Source organism: Salvelinus alpinus, chromosome 12 (assembly GCF_045679555.1).
Source record: "Salvelinus alpinus chromosome 12, SLU_Salpinus.1, whole genome shotgun sequence".
Classification (NCBI taxonomy): domain Eukaryota; kingdom Metazoa; phylum Chordata; class Actinopteri; order Salmoniformes; family Salmonidae; genus Salvelinus; species Salvelinus alpinus.
In genome coordinates this window covers 10,573,140-10,590,790 of record NC_092097.1, presented here as the reverse complement: position 1 = coordinate 10,590,790, position 17,651 = coordinate 10,573,140, and the positions used below count along the sequence as shown (strand labels likewise).

Genomic DNA, 17,651 nt, shown 5'->3' with positions numbered 1-17,651 from the left:
CCTCTGCAACTGGATCCTGGACTTTCCTGACTGGCCGGCCCCAGGTGGTGAGGGTAGGCAACAACACCTCCACCACGCTGACCCTCAACACGGGGGCCCCTCAGGGGTGTGTGCTCATTCCCCTCCAGTACTCCCTGTTCACCCACGACTGCATGACCACGCATGAATCCAACACCATCATTAAGTTTGCTGACGTCACAACGGTGTTAGACCTGATCACAGACAGCGATGAGTCCGCCTACAGAGAGTAGGTCAGAGCCTTAGGAGTGTGGTGCCAGGACAGCAACCTCTCCTTCAACATCAGTAAGGGGGCACGGCCCTCTTCCCGATTTGTCATGGGCCCTCGGATCCTCAAGAAGTTCTACAGCTGCACCATCTTGACTGGCTGCATCACCGCTTGGTATGGCAAATGCACAGCCCTGGACCACAAAGTGCTACAGAGGGTGGTGCGGACAGCCCAGTACAGGGCCGAGCTCCCTGCCATCCAGGACCTCTCTATCTGGCGGTGTTCAGACTGCTAAATAGTCAATTAATGGTACCCAAACTATCTGCACTAACTCTATCTTGCACCGTCCCTATGCACACTCACTAGACTATATATACAAACCAAATACACACTCACACACCACATTCACACTCCCACACAAAAACCATACACATACACTACATGCACACACACATAACACACACGCAGACTGACACAATACAAACACACATACATACACATTACACACACACACGCACACTCACACACTTTTACACATAATTTGCTGCTGCTGTTCTGTTCTTTATTTTACTGTTATTATTATCTATCCTGATGCCTAGTCACTTTACCCTGCCTTCATGTACATATCTATCTCAAATACCTCATACATCTGCACATTGATCTGGTACTGGTACTTGCTGTATATACCGCTGCACATTGATCTGGTACTGGTACTCGCTGTATATACCTCTGCACATTGATCTGGTACTGGTACTCGCTGTATATACCTCTGCACATTGATCTGGTACTGGTACTCACTGTATATACCTCTGCACATTGATCTGGTACTGGTACTTGCTGTATATACCCCTGCACATTGATCTGGTACTGGTATTCGCTGTATATACCTCTGCACATTGATCTGGTACTGGTACTCGCTGTATATACCTCTGCACATTGATCTGGTACTGGTACTTGCTGTATATACCTCTGCACATTGATCTGGTACTGGTACTTGCTGTATATACCTCTGCACATTGATCTGGTACTGGTATTTGCTGTATATACCTCTATTCTCCTGTAATTTATTTTATTCCTCTAATTACTATTTTATTTGTATTTTTACCGTAGTCTACACCAGTTGTTTTTTTGAGCATATGACAAATAAAAGTTAATTTGATTGGATTTTTGATGTACATCTGTTGCTTAGCTCCCACTGAATCAACTGTTAAAACCAAATAGAAAATATTGACTCTTGAATCACGCAGGCTTAAAAAACAGAGGGATGCTATGACAAATTGACTCAGTTCCAGGGTGTAGATATAGATTAGTCAGATGGTACACATGGTTATAAGTCACAGATGGTGAGGGCAGCTTTTCAGCAGTCAGTCTAAAGGCCCCGTTTGCTGTGTGTGTGCTTCCACTGTGTCTGTGAGTGTGTGTGTGTGTGTGTGTGTGTGTGTGTGTGTGTGTGTGTGTGTGTGTGTGTGTGTGTGTGTGTGTGTGTGTGTGTGTGTGTGTGTGTGTGTGTGTGTGTGTGTGTGTGTGTGTGTGTGTGCAGCCTCTGCTTCTTAATGTGAGAGGCTGAATGATAATGTAATGACAGGATCAGTGAGAGAGGTACAGATGCTCATACTTCTGAAACCCTAACAAAAGTTTATTACTAGAACAGGTGGCAGGCAAAACGACAGGTCAAGTGCAGGCAGTGTTCAGTAATCCAGATCAGAGTCCAAAAGGTACAGAACGGCAGGCAGTCTCAGGGGAAACGGGAAACCAGGAACTAGAAACAGACAGGAGCAAGGGGAAAACCACTGGTAGGCAAGACGAATAAAACAAACTGGCCACAGACAAACAGAGAACACAGATATAAATACACAAGGGATAATGAGCGGAGATGGGAGGCACCTGGTGGGGGGTGGAGACAAGCACAAAGACAGGTCAAACAGATCAGGGTGTGACACCCCCCCCCCCTAATTATTTGAAATGACACTTGTCTTTTACTACTAGCACTAACTTTGCTGATAACTTCGTTATTGTGGAAAAATGTACCTACTACGACTGTGATATGTAGTTGTCTCACCTAGCTATCTTACGATGAACGCACTAATGCTGCATTTAGATGGTACGAGGTAGACCGTAGTTGGCAAACCGGATGTCATTGTTTTCATTGACAGCACGACGGTAAATGCCGTTGAGGCTGGCGTTGAATGCCGTCAGCTGCCATGGTAGACGGGACTTGCCGCCAGAGTTCAAATATTTCAACTTTTGCCGTCTGTGTTGTTTTTACACAGACTCAGCTCGTCCTTGGTGTCATGGGAGTGGATGTTGCGATCAACGAAATTAAGAGGAAGACACCAACATATAGGGTAAGTACGTCACACATGCACGCAGCTCACATGCAGTAGAAATATCTTTACTTTTTTCACTGGTTTTAAGTCTCAACTCTGTCCCTACAGCTTGGAGCCAATGGATACACGTATGCAATCGACAAAAATGGCTATTTGCTCCTGCACCCCAACTTGCAACCTAAGGTAGGACCCAAACTGTCCTCAAATCACTCCTACTGACTCTAGTTCTATATATCATTTGTATTTCTCTGTTCTGGAGGTCTTGGATTTTCTACCCAGATACGGGTATTATTCTTGGTGTCTGATTGGCTGCACGTCTCTCTCTCTCAGATCATTAACTTCAGAGAGCCTGTCACTCTGGACTTCCTGGATGCTGAGCTGGAGGACAGTAAGAAGGAGGAGGTAAAGACAGTGATCACCTGAACACCCACACATCTCTAACATTGTAACTACAACTGTATCACAGTGGTCCCATGACCAAACTGTTGAATCAAATGTTACAGCTGGTTTTGGTTAACTTAGAAGTAACTCTCTATCTCCCTTTTACCGTTGTCATTTCCTTCTCATTTTTTTCCGTCTCATATTCTCTGTTTCTATCCCTCGCTCTCTCGCAGATCCGTCGTGACATGATTGATGGAAAATCAGGGCAAAGGAAAATCACGACCCTCATTAAGTCAGTTGATGAGGCAAGTCATCAAAATATGAGGCTCAGCCATGATCCGTGCCGGTACCATCCAGAATAACTTGAGTTAGGACTACCGTTCAACTTGTTTTTGAGGAAGGGATTCTTTATATATACAGTGCCTTCGGAAAGTATTCAGACCCCTTGACTTTTTCCACATTTTGTTACGTTACAGCTTCATTCTAAAATGTAATAAATATTTATTTTGTCCCTCATCAATGTACACGCAATACCCCATAATGACAAAGTAAAAACAGGGTGTTAGACATTTTCGTTAACTTATGACAAATACAAAAAACTGAAATAGCATATTTACATAAGTATTCAGTCCCTTTACTCAGCACCTTTGGTTGTGATTACCGCATTGAGTCTTCTTTGGAATGACGCTACAAGCTTGGCACACCTGTATTTGGGGAGTTTCTCCCATTCTTCTCTGCGGATCCTCTCAAGCTCTGTCAGGTTGGATGGGGAGCATCGCTGCACAGCTATTTTCAGGTCTCTCCAGAGATGTTCGATCGGGTTCAAGTCCGAGCTCCGGCCCGGCCACACAAGGACATTCAGAGACTTGTCCCGAAGCCAGTCCTGCGTTGTCTTGGCTGTGTGCTTAGGGTCGTTGTCCTGTTGGAAGATGAACCTTCGCTCCAGTCTGAGGTCCTGAGTGCTCTGGAGAAGGTTTTCATCAAGGATCTCTCTGTACTTTGCTCCGTTCATCTTTCCCTCGATCCTGACTAGTCCACCAGTCTCTGCCGCTGAAAAACATCCCCACAGCGTGATGCTGCCACCACCATGCTTCACCATAGGGATGGTGCCAGGTTTCCTCCAGACATGACGCTTGGCATTCAGGCCAAAGAGTTCAATCTTTGTTTCATCAGACCAGAGAAACTTGTTTCTCATGGTCTGAGAGTCTTTAGGTGCCTTTTGGCAAACTCCAAGCGGGCTGTCGTGCCTTTTACTGAGGAGTGGCTTCCGTCTGGCCACTCTACCGTAAAGGCATAATTGGTGGAGTGCTACAGAGATAGTTGTCCTTCTGGAAGGTTCTCCCATCTCCACAGAGGAACTCTAGAGCTCTGTCAGAGTGACCTTCGGGTTCTTGGTCAACTCCCTGACCAAGGCCCTTCTCCCCTGATTACTCAGTTTGGCCGGGCGGCCAGCTCTAGGAAGAGTCTTGGTGGTTCTAAACTTCTTCCATTTAAGAATGATGGAGGCCACTGTGTTCTTGGGGACCTTCAATGCTGCAGAAATGTTTTGGTACAATTCCTCAGATCTGTACCTCGTCACAATCCTGTCTCGGAGCTCTACGGACAATTCCTTCGACCTCATAGCTTTTTTTTTTGCTCTGAAATGCACTGTCAACTGTGGGACCTTATATAGACAGGTGTGCCTTTCCAAATCATGTCCGATAAATGTAATTTAACACAGGTAGACCTCAATTAAGTTGTAGAAACATCTCAAGGATGATCAATGGAAACAGGATGCACCTGAGATTAAAAGAAATATCTAAAAACGTGTTTTTGCTTTGTCATTATAGGGTATTGTGTGTATATTGCTGAGGATTTGTAAAAAATTTTTTATCCATTTTAGAATAAAGCTGTAACGTAACAAAATGTGGAAAAAGTCAAGGGGTCTGAATACTTTCCAAAGGCACTGTATATGTATATATATATATATATTATGTATGTGTGTGTGTTACTTGGATTTTGTCTTTTTCAAAACAATACAGCAAAATTGAGGAAGGGATTCTGATGATGATCAGGGCGTTGTTGTCTGATTGCAGAGGTACATTGATGAGGCTATGCGGACATACACCTGGACACCGGTGGAAGGCACAGATTACAGGTAGGTGCTAAACTACCAGCCTTCATCTGGATAGTGTTCTCTAGGAACCAAACAGAGGGGAGGGACTACCTGAACTTGTTCAGTAAGAAACTCGTTTTCGTTGCATGACTTTCTCCGTGGCAAAATAGTTTGCTACGGTTTCCAACCGTATACGACCCTGGCGGTAAGACTGAGACCTGGAGGTGAGTTCAGACCTGACCCTGTGAATAAAGATCTATAACCCATCTCTACATCTCAGAGACTTGCTTTTGACGAGTGTCATTTATCAACCACTGGTGTGTTGAAATTCAGAGATATGGGCTCCATCTATCAACCATGAGTATCCACAAAATCTGCTTTCTGCATAGTGGATTATTCACTGAAATCACCACAAATTAAGACACACACTCCTTTCTCTTGTAAAACAACTGTAATGGGATCATCAGCACAAAATAACTGCATGCTCTATGCATTGTATCCATCTCCAAGTGGCATTATAACACCATTTCCTCCAGGCAACACTTTGCAAATTACATTTTATGATATTCAATAGACCTAGAAATGTTTATTTTATTTTATTTTGATCTCTGTTGGCTAGGAGCCAGGGGTTGGTTTCCGTGGAGCCAGTTGACTTGAACACGGTCCCCCTCTTCAGTTCTATCAGCACATCATTAAGCTGAAACAGTTGCTGTATTTCTCTGATCATTTAAACCTCTTGTGTTGTTTGAGTGCAGGTTGTTCACACCTCCCGGTTAGAGAATGCTGTCATTTGTGTCCAAGGCGAAGGCTCTGTGTGTGGCGCGTGCACGTGTGTATTAGGACTTAAACACTAGGATCCTGATGTTGTTCTATGTCTGCCTCACCACTCCAGTCTCGGGCTGGTACTGCCCACGTACAGTGAGAACCACATCAAGGCTAACCTGAGTGACCAGATCCTGCAGGTGCAGTGTAAGTACCAGGAGACAGGAGACACCCAACACCAGCCCTCTCTCTCTACTCTTTCTCTCTCTCCCAAATTTGACCTTACGCCCCCCCCCCCCCCCCCCCTTACTAAGTCCTGCATCCGGGGTCTCCAGCGAACACCATCGCAGGGACGATCAGAGTGGAGCGTTCCTCTATACCCCCTCTCCTCTCCTCTCCTCACCCCCCTCTCCTCCCCTGTGACAGGGACATCTTGGGAGTGAAACTCTTTCGTCTCCCCACCCCCCCCTATCTACCCTCTTGTCTTCATACTGTGCTGTATACTATGGTGATTTTTTTTCTTCACAACTGTTGAAGAAAAAATCGGGAAATGACAGAAAGGTGAAAGCTGTGGTTTTACTGTGTTATTAAGGTGAAAATAATGGTGTCCTTGTGCTATTATTTTTCTTTGCCAAATGCTCTCGCCTCTTCTCCACCAACAAGCAATGATTCTGAAGCGTCTGTGTTTGAAACTTTTTTGATGTTTCCAAACCGGTGAAAACAGGCATGCTTTTCACTCTTTTCTCTTGTGTTTTAATTATGTTTTCTATTGAGTTGTGTTCCTGTTGAGTTCCTAGATGTGTGATTCTTTTCTGTTGGACTGTTCCTTGTTGCTGTTTTGTATTTAGCTTTGGAATCATTCAGTAGATAAACTCCCACGGCCCGTGACGAGGGTCTGTCCTTCCTCTGTGGGAGTTTGGGTTTAGTGGGTCTCAATGGGGACACCTGTTGTCTCTCTCATGCTTTCTTTCTCCAGACCCTGTTGCTCCGCTCTTTTCCTGGTTCATTCTGTTCTGTTTATTTTGGGATCCTCCATGGTTAACTTTCTCAGTTCTGTTTTTTGTCCTTTACTGTTTCTTCTTTTGTTCTGTTTCTCGACTTCCTGATTTTCCTTTTCCTCATTCTGTTCAGTTTCTTGTTTGCTCTTGCAAAAAAGGTGTTTGTTCTTCATTTATTTTCTTTATCGTCTGTTTGACTTAATTGGTTACTTTCTTTTGAAAAAGCAATATTTTTATTCAAATAATAATTGAATAAAATATTGTCTGTGACCCCCCCTCCCCCTACCCCTACCCCCTGTTTCTTTTCTTGCTCACTACTTCTCTGACGGATCCACACAGTTCCATACACGAAGGGCAAGTATACTCCATATTGGTCCACATTCCCTACCTTTACCTCCTACTCTCTACTGCTGCCTCTTCCCACACCTCTCGTCCTTAACCTCCTCCCACCCTCGCTGCCCCCCACCCTCACCTGTCCCAGCCTGCTTGCCTCTGTTCCTGCCCGTCTTGCCTTCAAGACCCTCCTCTTTCTCCTCCTCGTTCTCCTCTTCCTCCTCACTCTCCACCCACCCACCCACCCTCCTGCTGCAGCTTAGACCCCATCTCTTTCACGATGGCTCCTCCAGTCTCCAACCTCACCCCCACGTCTCTGGTGCTTCAGTCACTCTCAGGTCTCTAACACCCCCAAAACACCCAAAGAAGACAGATAATATCCATGTTCTCTGTTAAAACCTTTTGTATTTCGTCCCTCTACACCTCCCCTCTGTGGATAGCTCTCTGGTTGTGTCTCACTTTACTATCCATCGCTCTCTCTCGCTTTCCTTTTTTCTCCTCCCCTCCAACTCTCTGTGTCCCTTTTCTCTCGATATTTCTCTCCCTCCATCTCTCGATCTCTCCCCCTGTCTTACAATGCCATTGTAGCTGAAAGGACGTCTTAACTCTCACACCAGTGTACAGGAGTTGAGGGAGCCGCCATCGGTTCCAAAAGTCCCAGTGGAGCTAAGGACGTTCTCCATCTTAACTCTCCTCACACGAGAGCAGGCGAACGCCTCCCTGTAATGTTAAAGCATATTTTGTCGTTGTAACGTAGTTCAACAAACTGAAGTTAACCCCATTGTTTTATATTAGTATAACTAAGGCTGGTCCTATTTGAGTCTCATTTGAGTCCATTGATCCCCCATGGTAGTACATCTAAGAATGTCACCACAGTTTATTAACTATTTACAACATTATCATGATTGCTGCATTTAGGCTATTAATATGTTAGCTTGACTAAGGCCACCTGCATTTTAGCCAAGCTGTTTAAGCCCAGGTGATTTAGTCCCCATGTTAGCCTTGAGGTTATTTAGCATGTTAGCGTTACGGAAGTTGACTCCGTATTAGAACAACAGACTGTGTTAGTTAGCTCAACTGAATTGTTCGTCCATGTTAGCCTTACTAAGGTTATTTAGCATGTTAGCGTTACGGAAGTTGACTCCGTATTAGAACAACAGACTGTGTTAGTTAGCTCAACTGAATTGTTCCTCCATGTTAGCCTTACTAAGGTTATTTAGCATGTTAGCGTTACGGAAGTTGACTCCGTATTAGAAAAACAGACTGTGTTAGTTAGCTCAACTAAATTGTTCCTCCATGTTAGCCTTACTAAGGTTATTTAGCATGTTAGCGTTACGGAAGTTGACTCCGTATTAGAACAACAGACTGTGTTAGTTAGCTCAACTGAATTGTTCGTCCATGTTACAGTAGCTAGTGTTAGTGCTGCTGACTGATCTCGTTAGGGCCACACTGTGGACCACCCTGGTCCTCTCATGTTGTTGGGTACGTGGCAGGGCGCCCCGTGGCGCCTGCCTCGTGTGTCGTCCCTCTGTAACCCCTGTCTCCATCAGCTTGTCTCCTTCCTCCCCCCCCATCAGCCCTCAGACTGCTGGGGGAACGGCCCTCTACTTCCTCCTAAAAAACAACCATGACCCGGAAGTGCACGGCACTGTGGGCGCAACACTACCTGGGCACTCGTAGAACTGCAGTCAGGCCTTCAAATCATTTGTTTTAAAATATCTCTGTCTCATCTTCTTTCTCATGATTTATAGAGATGATCTGAAATGTGAAGGAAGTCAGATAACAATAGATATATTGCTGTGTTTAATGAGGTTCAGAGAATCATAGATTTAACAAAAACGTATTTATCTGAATAAAAACAAATGAGGTTAGCTTACTAGAGGTAAAGCAAGTTGCCCCTTGATATGCCCTTCACAATGCAGTGCATTTCCCCTGATTGTGTGTCTCTCTGAGCCGTGTCCCCTGCCAGTCTGAGGGGTGACCACTTCCATCAGGACCCCTGCGCCACCACCTCTCCCTGCAATAGTTGGCCATGTTGATGCCTGCCTGTGAAATGCACTCATTATGGGTTCATCTGTCTGAGAACTCACTCCCCGTCATGGTGTGTGATGGGAGTCAGTTCTCCGACTTAAGAAAAGAACAATTAACTTCAAAATCAAATCACAATGGTTGGCTTGATCTGGTGATGATTTCTCAATGGTGATGAACTAAAGTGGAAAATGAGTAAAAAAGTGAGTGCTGGTTGAAACTGTTAAAGGCAGAGTCAGGTTGCATTTGAGGCACCATATTGGCTAATGCTGGTGTATCCCCCATGATTCCTCTTCGGTGTTGCTATGGTAACTCCCTTCCGCGTTCCCTGCACCCCTGAAGAACAGCCGCTGTGTACCCAGAGTCCCCCACTGCTCGGCTCATGGCTCTTCCCAGATAATCTTCCCCTTTCTGTTGCAGATTTTGAATCTCTGCTGCCAAACAGTTTTGAGTCTGAAGGACATGTATTCATAGCTCCCAGGTAGCCCTGTGTGAATGCTTGCTGTCTTCCCATTTGTTTTGATGGTCCACACTGTGGTGTTTATTCACCACCTTCAGCCCACAGCATCACCCTGTTTATTATCCACCACCTTCAGCCCACAGCATTACCCTGTTTGTTATCCACCACCTTCAGCCCACAGCATTACCCTGTTTATTATCCTCCACCACCTTCAGCCCACAGCATTACCCTGTTTATTATCCACCACCTTCAGCCCACAGCATTACCCTGTTTATTATCCACCACCTTCAGCCAACAGCATTACCCTGTTGGTTATCCACCACCTTCAGCCAACAGCATTACCCTGTTTGTTATCCACCACCTTCAGCCCACAGCATTACCCTGTTTATTATCTACCACCTTCAGCCCACAGCATTACCCTGTTTATTATCTACCACCTTCAGCCCACAGCATTACCCTGTTTATTATCCACCACCTTCAGCCCACAGCATTACCCTGTTTATTATCCACCACCTTCAGCCAACAGCATTACCCTGTTTATTATCCATCACCTTCAGCCAACAGCATTACCATGTTTATTATCCATCACCTTCAGCCAACAGCCTTTCCCTGTTTATTATCCACCACCTTCAGCCAACAGCATTACCCTGTTTATTATCCAACACCTTCAGCCCACAGCATTACCCTGTTTATTATCCTCCACCACCACGCCCAAACCCCAATCCCTCAACCCCCAACACTTCAACGTCACACCAATAAGTCTCCTCAGCCACTGGTCATTTGTTATTGTCAGTCACACCTCTCATTTCTTTTCTTCTGGGGTTCAAGACTGTGCTTTTGATTATGTTGTTGTTGTTATTGTTGCTGTTGTTGCTGTGCGTTTTCTCATATCCTGGTTTGACTTTGTGTGTTTTTTGTTGACGAAGTTAGGAGTGTGACGACATGTGTGTTTTTATTTAGCTGATTCTGAAAACAACATCATTTATATAGCCCACTTATTTGGAATTACAGTGCATTCAATCCTTCTCCCTTCCCGCCCAAGTAACCCCTCCCATCCCAACACGGACCCTCCCTGCCCCAACCACTGTTCCTGTGCTCCCACACACCTTTTGCATGTCGCCCGTTGGTGCTGCACGGTTTTCTGTGTGTTTGCATATCCCAGAGGTTGTTCAGTATGTAATCTTGAGAAAATTAAGATAAAGATATAATGTTAATGTGTATGAAAAAGTGACAGAAAATCCCTCCATTTGCATGTTTTCTTTTTGCCATGATCAGAGCTTCATCCTGTAAGCTCCCAGCTCTGTGCTGAGAGACTGACAAGTGTATTCACTCAGTCTGCTGTCAGTGTGTGCTGCGTTCCCCAGCCCTCCTCTATGCCATATTTCACTCTGACAGCCTGTCTCGTCAGCATGTTTGAACATCCTGACAACCGCAGGACATGCATGCGTATGAGTTCTATGAGTGTGTGTGTGTGTGCTGTGAGAGTGTTTGGGAATGTGCATTTGGGTTCATGCATTGTAAATAAGTGCTGTCCGTATCCCGGCTCAAAGACAATACTGTAAGAGGAAAGTGGGAAGCCAGACACTGTATGTGTGTGTTTGTTCTCAACTGTCGTTGGGGCTAAAAAAATGTCACCGCTGACTGTCCTCAGGGAATACTGCAATGAGCTGGAGCTCTCCAACAACAACACTGACTTCCTGCTCAACTTCATCGCTCTCATGGAGAAGGTGACTCCTGACTCCAAACAATGTGAGTCCCTCCATTTGCCTCGGGAGAGACTACCGCTCTTCTTACCGCAACCTCGCCACTTGTGGAAATGTAACAGGGGGATCAGAATTCTCGTGGTTTACGTTTTACCTCTATGCACAGTGTTTGAATGCACAATCTCAATCAACAATTGGCTGACAATCATAATGCCTCTTAAAGCGTGTCCCCTTCCTCCCTGTGGTCTAAAACAGGTGACAACCTGCTCCTTCACAACCTCATCCTGGACACTGGCATCATCAGACAGCTGGTGGAGAAGGTGTGGAAGACCAAAGACCTCAACACGTGAGTAGAGGACTGCATGTGTACTATTTGTTTGTGTACTTCCTGTATTCTCACGCTGCTGTTCTGGTTTGCAGATATGGCTTTTTGGCCGTGTTTGCTGCCACAGATGGAGGGATTACAAGAGTTTTTCCCAACAAGTGAGCGTTTCATTAATCTACCTAACTTTCCTTCAAAGTTGTATGTACAGTACATTGCATGTAAAAGCCTCCCAAACATTTGTTTAAAACATTGGACCAACTTCAAGTGCCAAAGGCAAGTGCCTAAAACGTATCTAAATTGTACATTTTGATCATCTTGCGTGTAAACAAACATATAAACCGGTACTAAATATCCAGGATAGTTGGGACCAAGGTAGCTGCCGTTATACGTTACAGTTTAGTAGCTTCTTGCCCTGGCTCTGTCCATGACTTTTAATGTTGTGCTGATCCTCAGGGCTGCTGAGACCTGGGAGGAGGACCCTGAGCCTTTTAACGCCAGCTATTACCGCCGCAGTCTGGACAACAAGGGCTACATCTTCAGAGCGCCTTATCGTACCTGTGAGTCATCATCTGTCTCACCACCACCCAGGCGCTACTACTAAAATCCTTATGGGATCTGTTCTGTTGACTTGTTTGTTGTTCACTCCATCCTTCCTGTCTGTGTATCCTCCTCTTCATCCTCTTCCATCCCTCCTGTCTGCTCTGTGTCTCCTCCTCTTCCTCCTCTTCTTCCTCTTCCGTCCCTCCTGTCTCCTCTGTGTCTCCTCCTCTTCCTCCTCTTCCATCCCTTCCTTACTCTGTGTGTCTCCTCTTCCTCCTCTTCCGTCCCTCCTGTCTCCTCTTGCTCCTCCTTCTCCTCCTCTATCCATCCTCTCCTCTGTGTGCTTCCTCTTGCTCCTCCTCCTCCTCTTCCTCTATCCCTCCTGTCTCCTCTGTGTGCTTCCTCTTGCTCCTCCTCTTCCTCCTTCTCCTCTTCCCATACAGTGAATGATGAGCTGCTGAACCCAGAGAACGACACCATAGGGATCCTGGTCAGCACTGCAGTGGAGATCACAGTGGGAGGGAAGACAATCAAACCTGCAGGTGGGCCGTCGCCGCTCCGCCCCGCACCCGGGACTCTGGGACTCTAGGAGGGAAGGGTTCATTAGCATTGGTGGAGGCATGATGAGTAGTATGGTTTGTTACTCAACTGCAGGCATAGTAGGAATTTGGAGGGAAACAGTAGGAGGAAAATGTCTCTCTCTCTCCACCCTTCTCTCTTATGTCTTTGGGAATATCTCAATGTCTCTCCCTCTGTGTATGACTAGTGGTTGGAGTAAAGCTGGATCTTGAGGCCTGGGTGGACAAATTCAAGATCCTGGCTAGCAACCAAACAAGTCCAACAAGTGACAACCGCCAAGTCCAACAAACGGTAACAAACATAAGGACAAGCTGGAATTGAACCCACACAAAAACATATGAAATTAGATTTTTTTCCTGCCGATCCTTGATGATTATTTGTTCTTGGCAGTGTGGACCAACCAGTGGCTGTGAGATGGACTGTGACGCCAACAGCGAAGTAAGATTAGAAATAATGTTACTATCACGCTTTCAATGGTAGAATATGCTTGAAACTCAGATGTCGTTTCGAGTTAAACAGACTTCCAGTGGGGGGGGGTCGTCATTGTTTTCCATCTGTGCCTCTATCTGCAGGACCTGCTGTGTTACCTGGTGGATGACGGTGGTTTCCTGATCATGTCCAATCAGAAGGACTACTGGAACAAGGTGACCAGTCCTGACAGTTAATACAGAGCATTATTGAAGCCGGTCTATCCTTGACCTAGCTGCATGTTGTATGACTCTGTATTCCCTCTTCTACAGATTGGCATGTTCTTCAGTGAGGTGGACCCCTACCTGATGCATGCTCTCTACAACAACTCCTTTTACAACCGGAAGCAGTCCTTTGACTACCAGTCTGTGTGTGACCCGGTGCCGAGCAGCAACACCGGGGCTGCACCAAGAGGAGTCTTTGTGGTAAGGACAACAGTGAAAGAAAGATATGGCTGTAGCTCTAATGAATGAATGGAGAACGGGTGGAAGCTTGAAGGCTAGCAAATGTTAAATTGTGAATAGTCAACGTGTTCATGTGTTAATGTTTCCCCTCTTTTCCTCTCGGTGTGGTCAGCCCACCATTGCAGACTTTGTGAACCTGGCCTGGTGGACATCAGCAGCTGCCTGGTAAGACCAGAGAATACAAAAATACTATGACCTGAAACACACACTGCTAAAACAAAGCCACATACTTGCATCCTTAAAACAATATAAAAAAATACACGTGTTTAATGTGTATATTAATATTGTATTATACAGGGCACATTTGGAAAAGAGACAGAGGTCTCAATATGTTTTGCCTGTCAAAATAAAGACTAAATAAAAATGTTTCTGCCTCAGGTCCCTATTTCAGCAGCTGCTCTGTGGAATGGCTTACCACAGTTGGTTTGTCACAGGTGGGTACAAAGCGGAGATATTCTGTGCTCTATGTGTTTACCCTACACTTTTGAAGTGTTATATCACTGTCATATATGCTTCTTTATAATGGAAAGCGACTGCAACACTAGACTGTACTAGTGATATACAGTTGAATTCAGAAGTTTACATACACTTAGGTTGGAGTCATTAAAACTCGTTTTTTCAACCACACCACACATTTCTTGTTAACAAACTATAGTTTTGGCAAGTCGGTTAGGACATCTACTTTGTGCATGACACAAGTAATTTTTCCAACAATTGTTTACAGACAGATTATTTCACTTATCATTCACTGTTTCACAATTCCAGTGGGTCAGAAGTTCACATACACTAACTTGACTGTGCCTTTAAACAGCATGGACAATTCCAGAAAATGATGTCATGGCTTTAGCAGCTTCTGATAGGCTAATTGACATAATTTGAGTCAATTGGAGGTGTACCTGTGGATGTATTTCGAGGCCTACCTTTAAACTCAGTGCCTCTTTGATTGACATCATGGGAAAATCAAAAGAAATCAGCCAAGACCTCAGAAAAAAAATTGTAGACCTCCACAAGTCTGGTTCATCCTTGGGAGCAATTTCCAAACGCCTGAAGGTACCACGTTCATCTGTACAAACAATAGTACGCAAGTATAAACACCATGGGACCACACAGCTGTCATACCGCTCAGGAAGGAGACACGTTCTGTCTCCTAGAGATGAATGTACTTTGGTGCGAAAAGTGCAAATCAATCCCAGAACAACAGCAAAGGACCTTGTGAAGATGCTGGAGGAAACAGGTACATAAGTATCTATATCCACAGTAAAACGAGTCCTATATTGACATAGCCTGAAAGGCCGCTCAGCAAGGGAGAAGCCACTGCTCCAAAACCGCCATAAAAAAGCCAGATTACGGTTTGCAACTGCACATGGGGACAAAGATCATACTTTTTGGAGAAATGTCCTCTGGTCTGATGAAACAAAAATAGAACTGTTTGGCCATAATGACCATCATTATGTTTGGAGGAAAAAGGGGGAAGCTTGCAAGCTGAAGAACACCATCCCAACCGTGAAGCACGGGGGTGGCAGCATCATGTTGTGGGGGTGCATTGCTGCAGGAGGGACTGGTGCACTTCACAAAATAGATGGCATCATGAGGTAGAAAAATTATGTGGAAAAATTGAAGCAACATCTCAAGACATCAGTCAGGAAGTTAAAGATTGGTCGCAAATGGGTCTTCCAAATGGACAATGACCCCAAGCATACTTCCAAAGTTGTGGCAAAATGGCTTAAGGACAACAAAGTCGAGGTACTGGAGTGTCCATCACAGAACCCTGACCTCAATCCTATAGAAAATGTATTGGCAGAACTGAAAAAGTGTGTGCGAGCAAGGAGGCCTACAAACCTGACTTAGTTACAGCATCTCTGTCAGGAGGAATGGGCCAAAATTCACCCAACTTATTTTGGGAAGCTTGTGGAAGGCTACCCGAAACATTTGACCCAAGTTAAACGATTTAAAGGCAACGCTACCAAATACTAAATATTATACCAAATATTGAGTGTATGTAAACTTCTGACCCACTGGGAATGTGATGAAAGAAATGAAAACTGAAATAAATCATTCTCTCTACTACTATTCTGATATTTCACATTCTTAAAATAAAGTGGTGATCCTAACTGACCTAAGACAGGGAATTTTTACTAGGATTAAATGTCAGGAATTGTGAAAAACTGAGCTTAAATGTATTTGGCTAAGGTGTACGTAAACCTCCGACTTCAACTGTATCTGGTGGGGTCGAGCGCCATTTGTGTTTAGCAGCCACTTGTGTTGTTTTTGTATTGTATTGTTGTTGCTTTAATAAAAAATAAAATACAAACGTGTTTGTCTTTGTCTGCGTGTTGTAGATGAGGTGGAGGCAGAGGGGATGGACTCCAGAGAGACCAGCTGTGTGACGATACAGACTCAGTTCTACTTCACCAACATCAACAGTTCCTATGACATCTTGCAGGACTGTGGCAACTGCTCCAGGTGACTTCACTATACACGAACAACTCATACACAAACATGATTCGCGGAACATGAAGTTCGGTAATTAGTCCTTAATTCATCTAAAAGTGTGTGAAATGCTATCAGAACTAATGAAATAGAGACATCATGAAGTAAATGATACTGTCTCTCTCTCTGTAGGCTGATCCATGCCAAGAGGTTAAACAACACCAACCTGCTGTTTGTGGTAGCAGAGAAGATGCCCTGCAACACCTGCGAGGTGGAGAAACTGTCCCAGGCGGAGACAGAGTGTATCCTTACCTATCAGGGGAGAACGACTGCCCCCTCTCTTTGACGCCACGGATGTTCAAGGCCGACCGCGGTACTGCAGGCATTGTTAGCCGAAAACAGGATCCCCCATTATAGTGAATGGAAAAATTGCCATCTTCGTGGTCAATCTTTGTGTAAATCCAAAAATGTTTTGAAGACAATCATAGTACCAATAATTGCTTCTAATATATGTCCTATTTTCTTAAATCGCACACAATAAGTTTTAATAATATATCATATTATAAGGATAATTTATACTGAACAAGAATATAAATGTGCAATAATTTCTAAGATTTTACTGAGTTACAGTTCATATAAGGAAATCAGTCAATTAAAATGAATTCTCACTAACAGGAATGTAAACAAATTTGTGCACAAAATTTGAGAGAAAAAGGTTTTTTGTGCTCATGAAAAATTTCTGGGATGTTTTATTTCAGCTCATGAAACATTGGATCAACACTTTACATGTTGTGTTTATATTTTTGTTCAACGTAGTCGCTAATGGCAGCCTGCAGTACCCCGGTCGGCCTTCAACTTGAGTTACTCAATGAGAGGGGGCAGCACTGAGCTAGCCTGCAACATCACTTCCTGGAGTAGCTCAAACTGTACATGTTATCTCCGTGTTAACCGACTTCATGTGTCTTCAATGCGCTATTGAGTCTTCACATAGGAATGAATGGTGTCACGTGATGATCGATGGCTTTGTCTGTTCATATATACAGTCATTGTTACCAACACATGTACACCTGCTGTTGGGAATCTTCTCCTTTCATTTGTCTCTCTTTACAGACTCGTTTATAACAGTGGCTGTTTTTCACATTTAACTCACTGGTGTTATTGTCAAACCATGTGAATTTCTGCATGTTGTGTTAATCTTTGAGTTAAATGCTTTTTTTCATGGCATAAACCTGTGTAAGTGGGAGAGGAAGCTATAGGGCAGGTGTGTAAACACATGGAGACTTGAGAGTGACTATACAGTATGCGTGTAGGTAGTGTGAGTCATTCCTTAGCCACGCCTCTTCCAGTCAAGGACGATAACCCATCATGTGAGGATATGAGTGCAGCGAGGTATCGAAAAGGGCCAACTGTGTGCTACGACTACAATCTCGCTGTAAGACTTACAACTGAGCGTACAACTCAGCACCTGTGTACACAGACACTAGAATAATCATGCGCACGGACCCTATTTTCACAAAGACACACACCATAGA

The 17,651-nt window shown here is 44.5% G+C and overlaps 1 protein-coding gene across 4 annotated transcripts in view; it reads left to right on the top strand.

Moving 5' to 3' along the window:
• Nucleotides 1–17,651, top strand: part of LOC139535486 (voltage-dependent calcium channel subunit alpha-2/delta-2-like) — a 228,217-nt gene that overhangs the window by 206,576 nt on the left and 3,990 nt on the right. For 2 of the 4 annotated variants that reach the window (XM_071334921.1, XM_071334919.1), the window contains 22 exons: nucleotides 2,497–2,571; nucleotides 2,662–2,736; nucleotides 2,884–2,955; nucleotides 3,168–3,239; nucleotides 5,010–5,071; nucleotides 5,922–5,998; nucleotides 7,129–7,143; nucleotides 9,571–9,631; nucleotides 11,262–11,359; nucleotides 11,569–11,659; nucleotides 11,734–11,796; nucleotides 12,092–12,195; nucleotides 12,622–12,720; nucleotides 12,945–13,048; nucleotides 13,148–13,195; nucleotides 13,330–13,401; nucleotides 13,498–13,650; nucleotides 13,802–13,854; nucleotides 14,068–14,123; nucleotides 16,029–16,152; nucleotides 16,312–16,421; nucleotides 17,466–17,551. In XM_071334921.1, coding sequence (XP_071191022.1) covers nucleotides 2,497–2,571; nucleotides 2,662–2,736; nucleotides 2,884–2,955; nucleotides 3,168–3,239; nucleotides 5,010–5,071; nucleotides 5,922–5,998; nucleotides 7,129–7,143; nucleotides 9,571–9,631; nucleotides 11,262–11,359; nucleotides 11,569–11,659; nucleotides 11,734–11,796; nucleotides 12,092–12,195; nucleotides 12,622–12,720; nucleotides 12,945–13,048; nucleotides 13,148–13,195; nucleotides 13,330–13,401; nucleotides 13,498–13,650; nucleotides 13,802–13,854; nucleotides 14,068–14,123; nucleotides 16,029–16,152; nucleotides 16,312–16,421; nucleotides 17,466–17,551 — 1,770 coding nt within the window. Of the gene's footprint in view, nucleotides 1–2,496; nucleotides 2,572–2,661; nucleotides 2,737–2,883; nucleotides 2,956–3,167; nucleotides 3,240–5,009; nucleotides 5,072–5,921; nucleotides 5,999–7,128; nucleotides 7,144–9,546; nucleotides 9,632–11,261; nucleotides 11,360–11,568; nucleotides 11,660–11,733; nucleotides 11,797–12,091; nucleotides 12,196–12,621; nucleotides 12,721–12,944; nucleotides 13,049–13,147; nucleotides 13,196–13,329; nucleotides 13,402–13,497; nucleotides 13,651–13,801; nucleotides 13,855–14,067; nucleotides 14,124–16,028; nucleotides 16,153–16,311; nucleotides 16,422–17,465; nucleotides 17,552–17,651 lie in introns of all 4 variants that reach the window. The other 2 variants (XM_071334920.1, XM_071334922.1) reach the window with 2 other exon arrangements.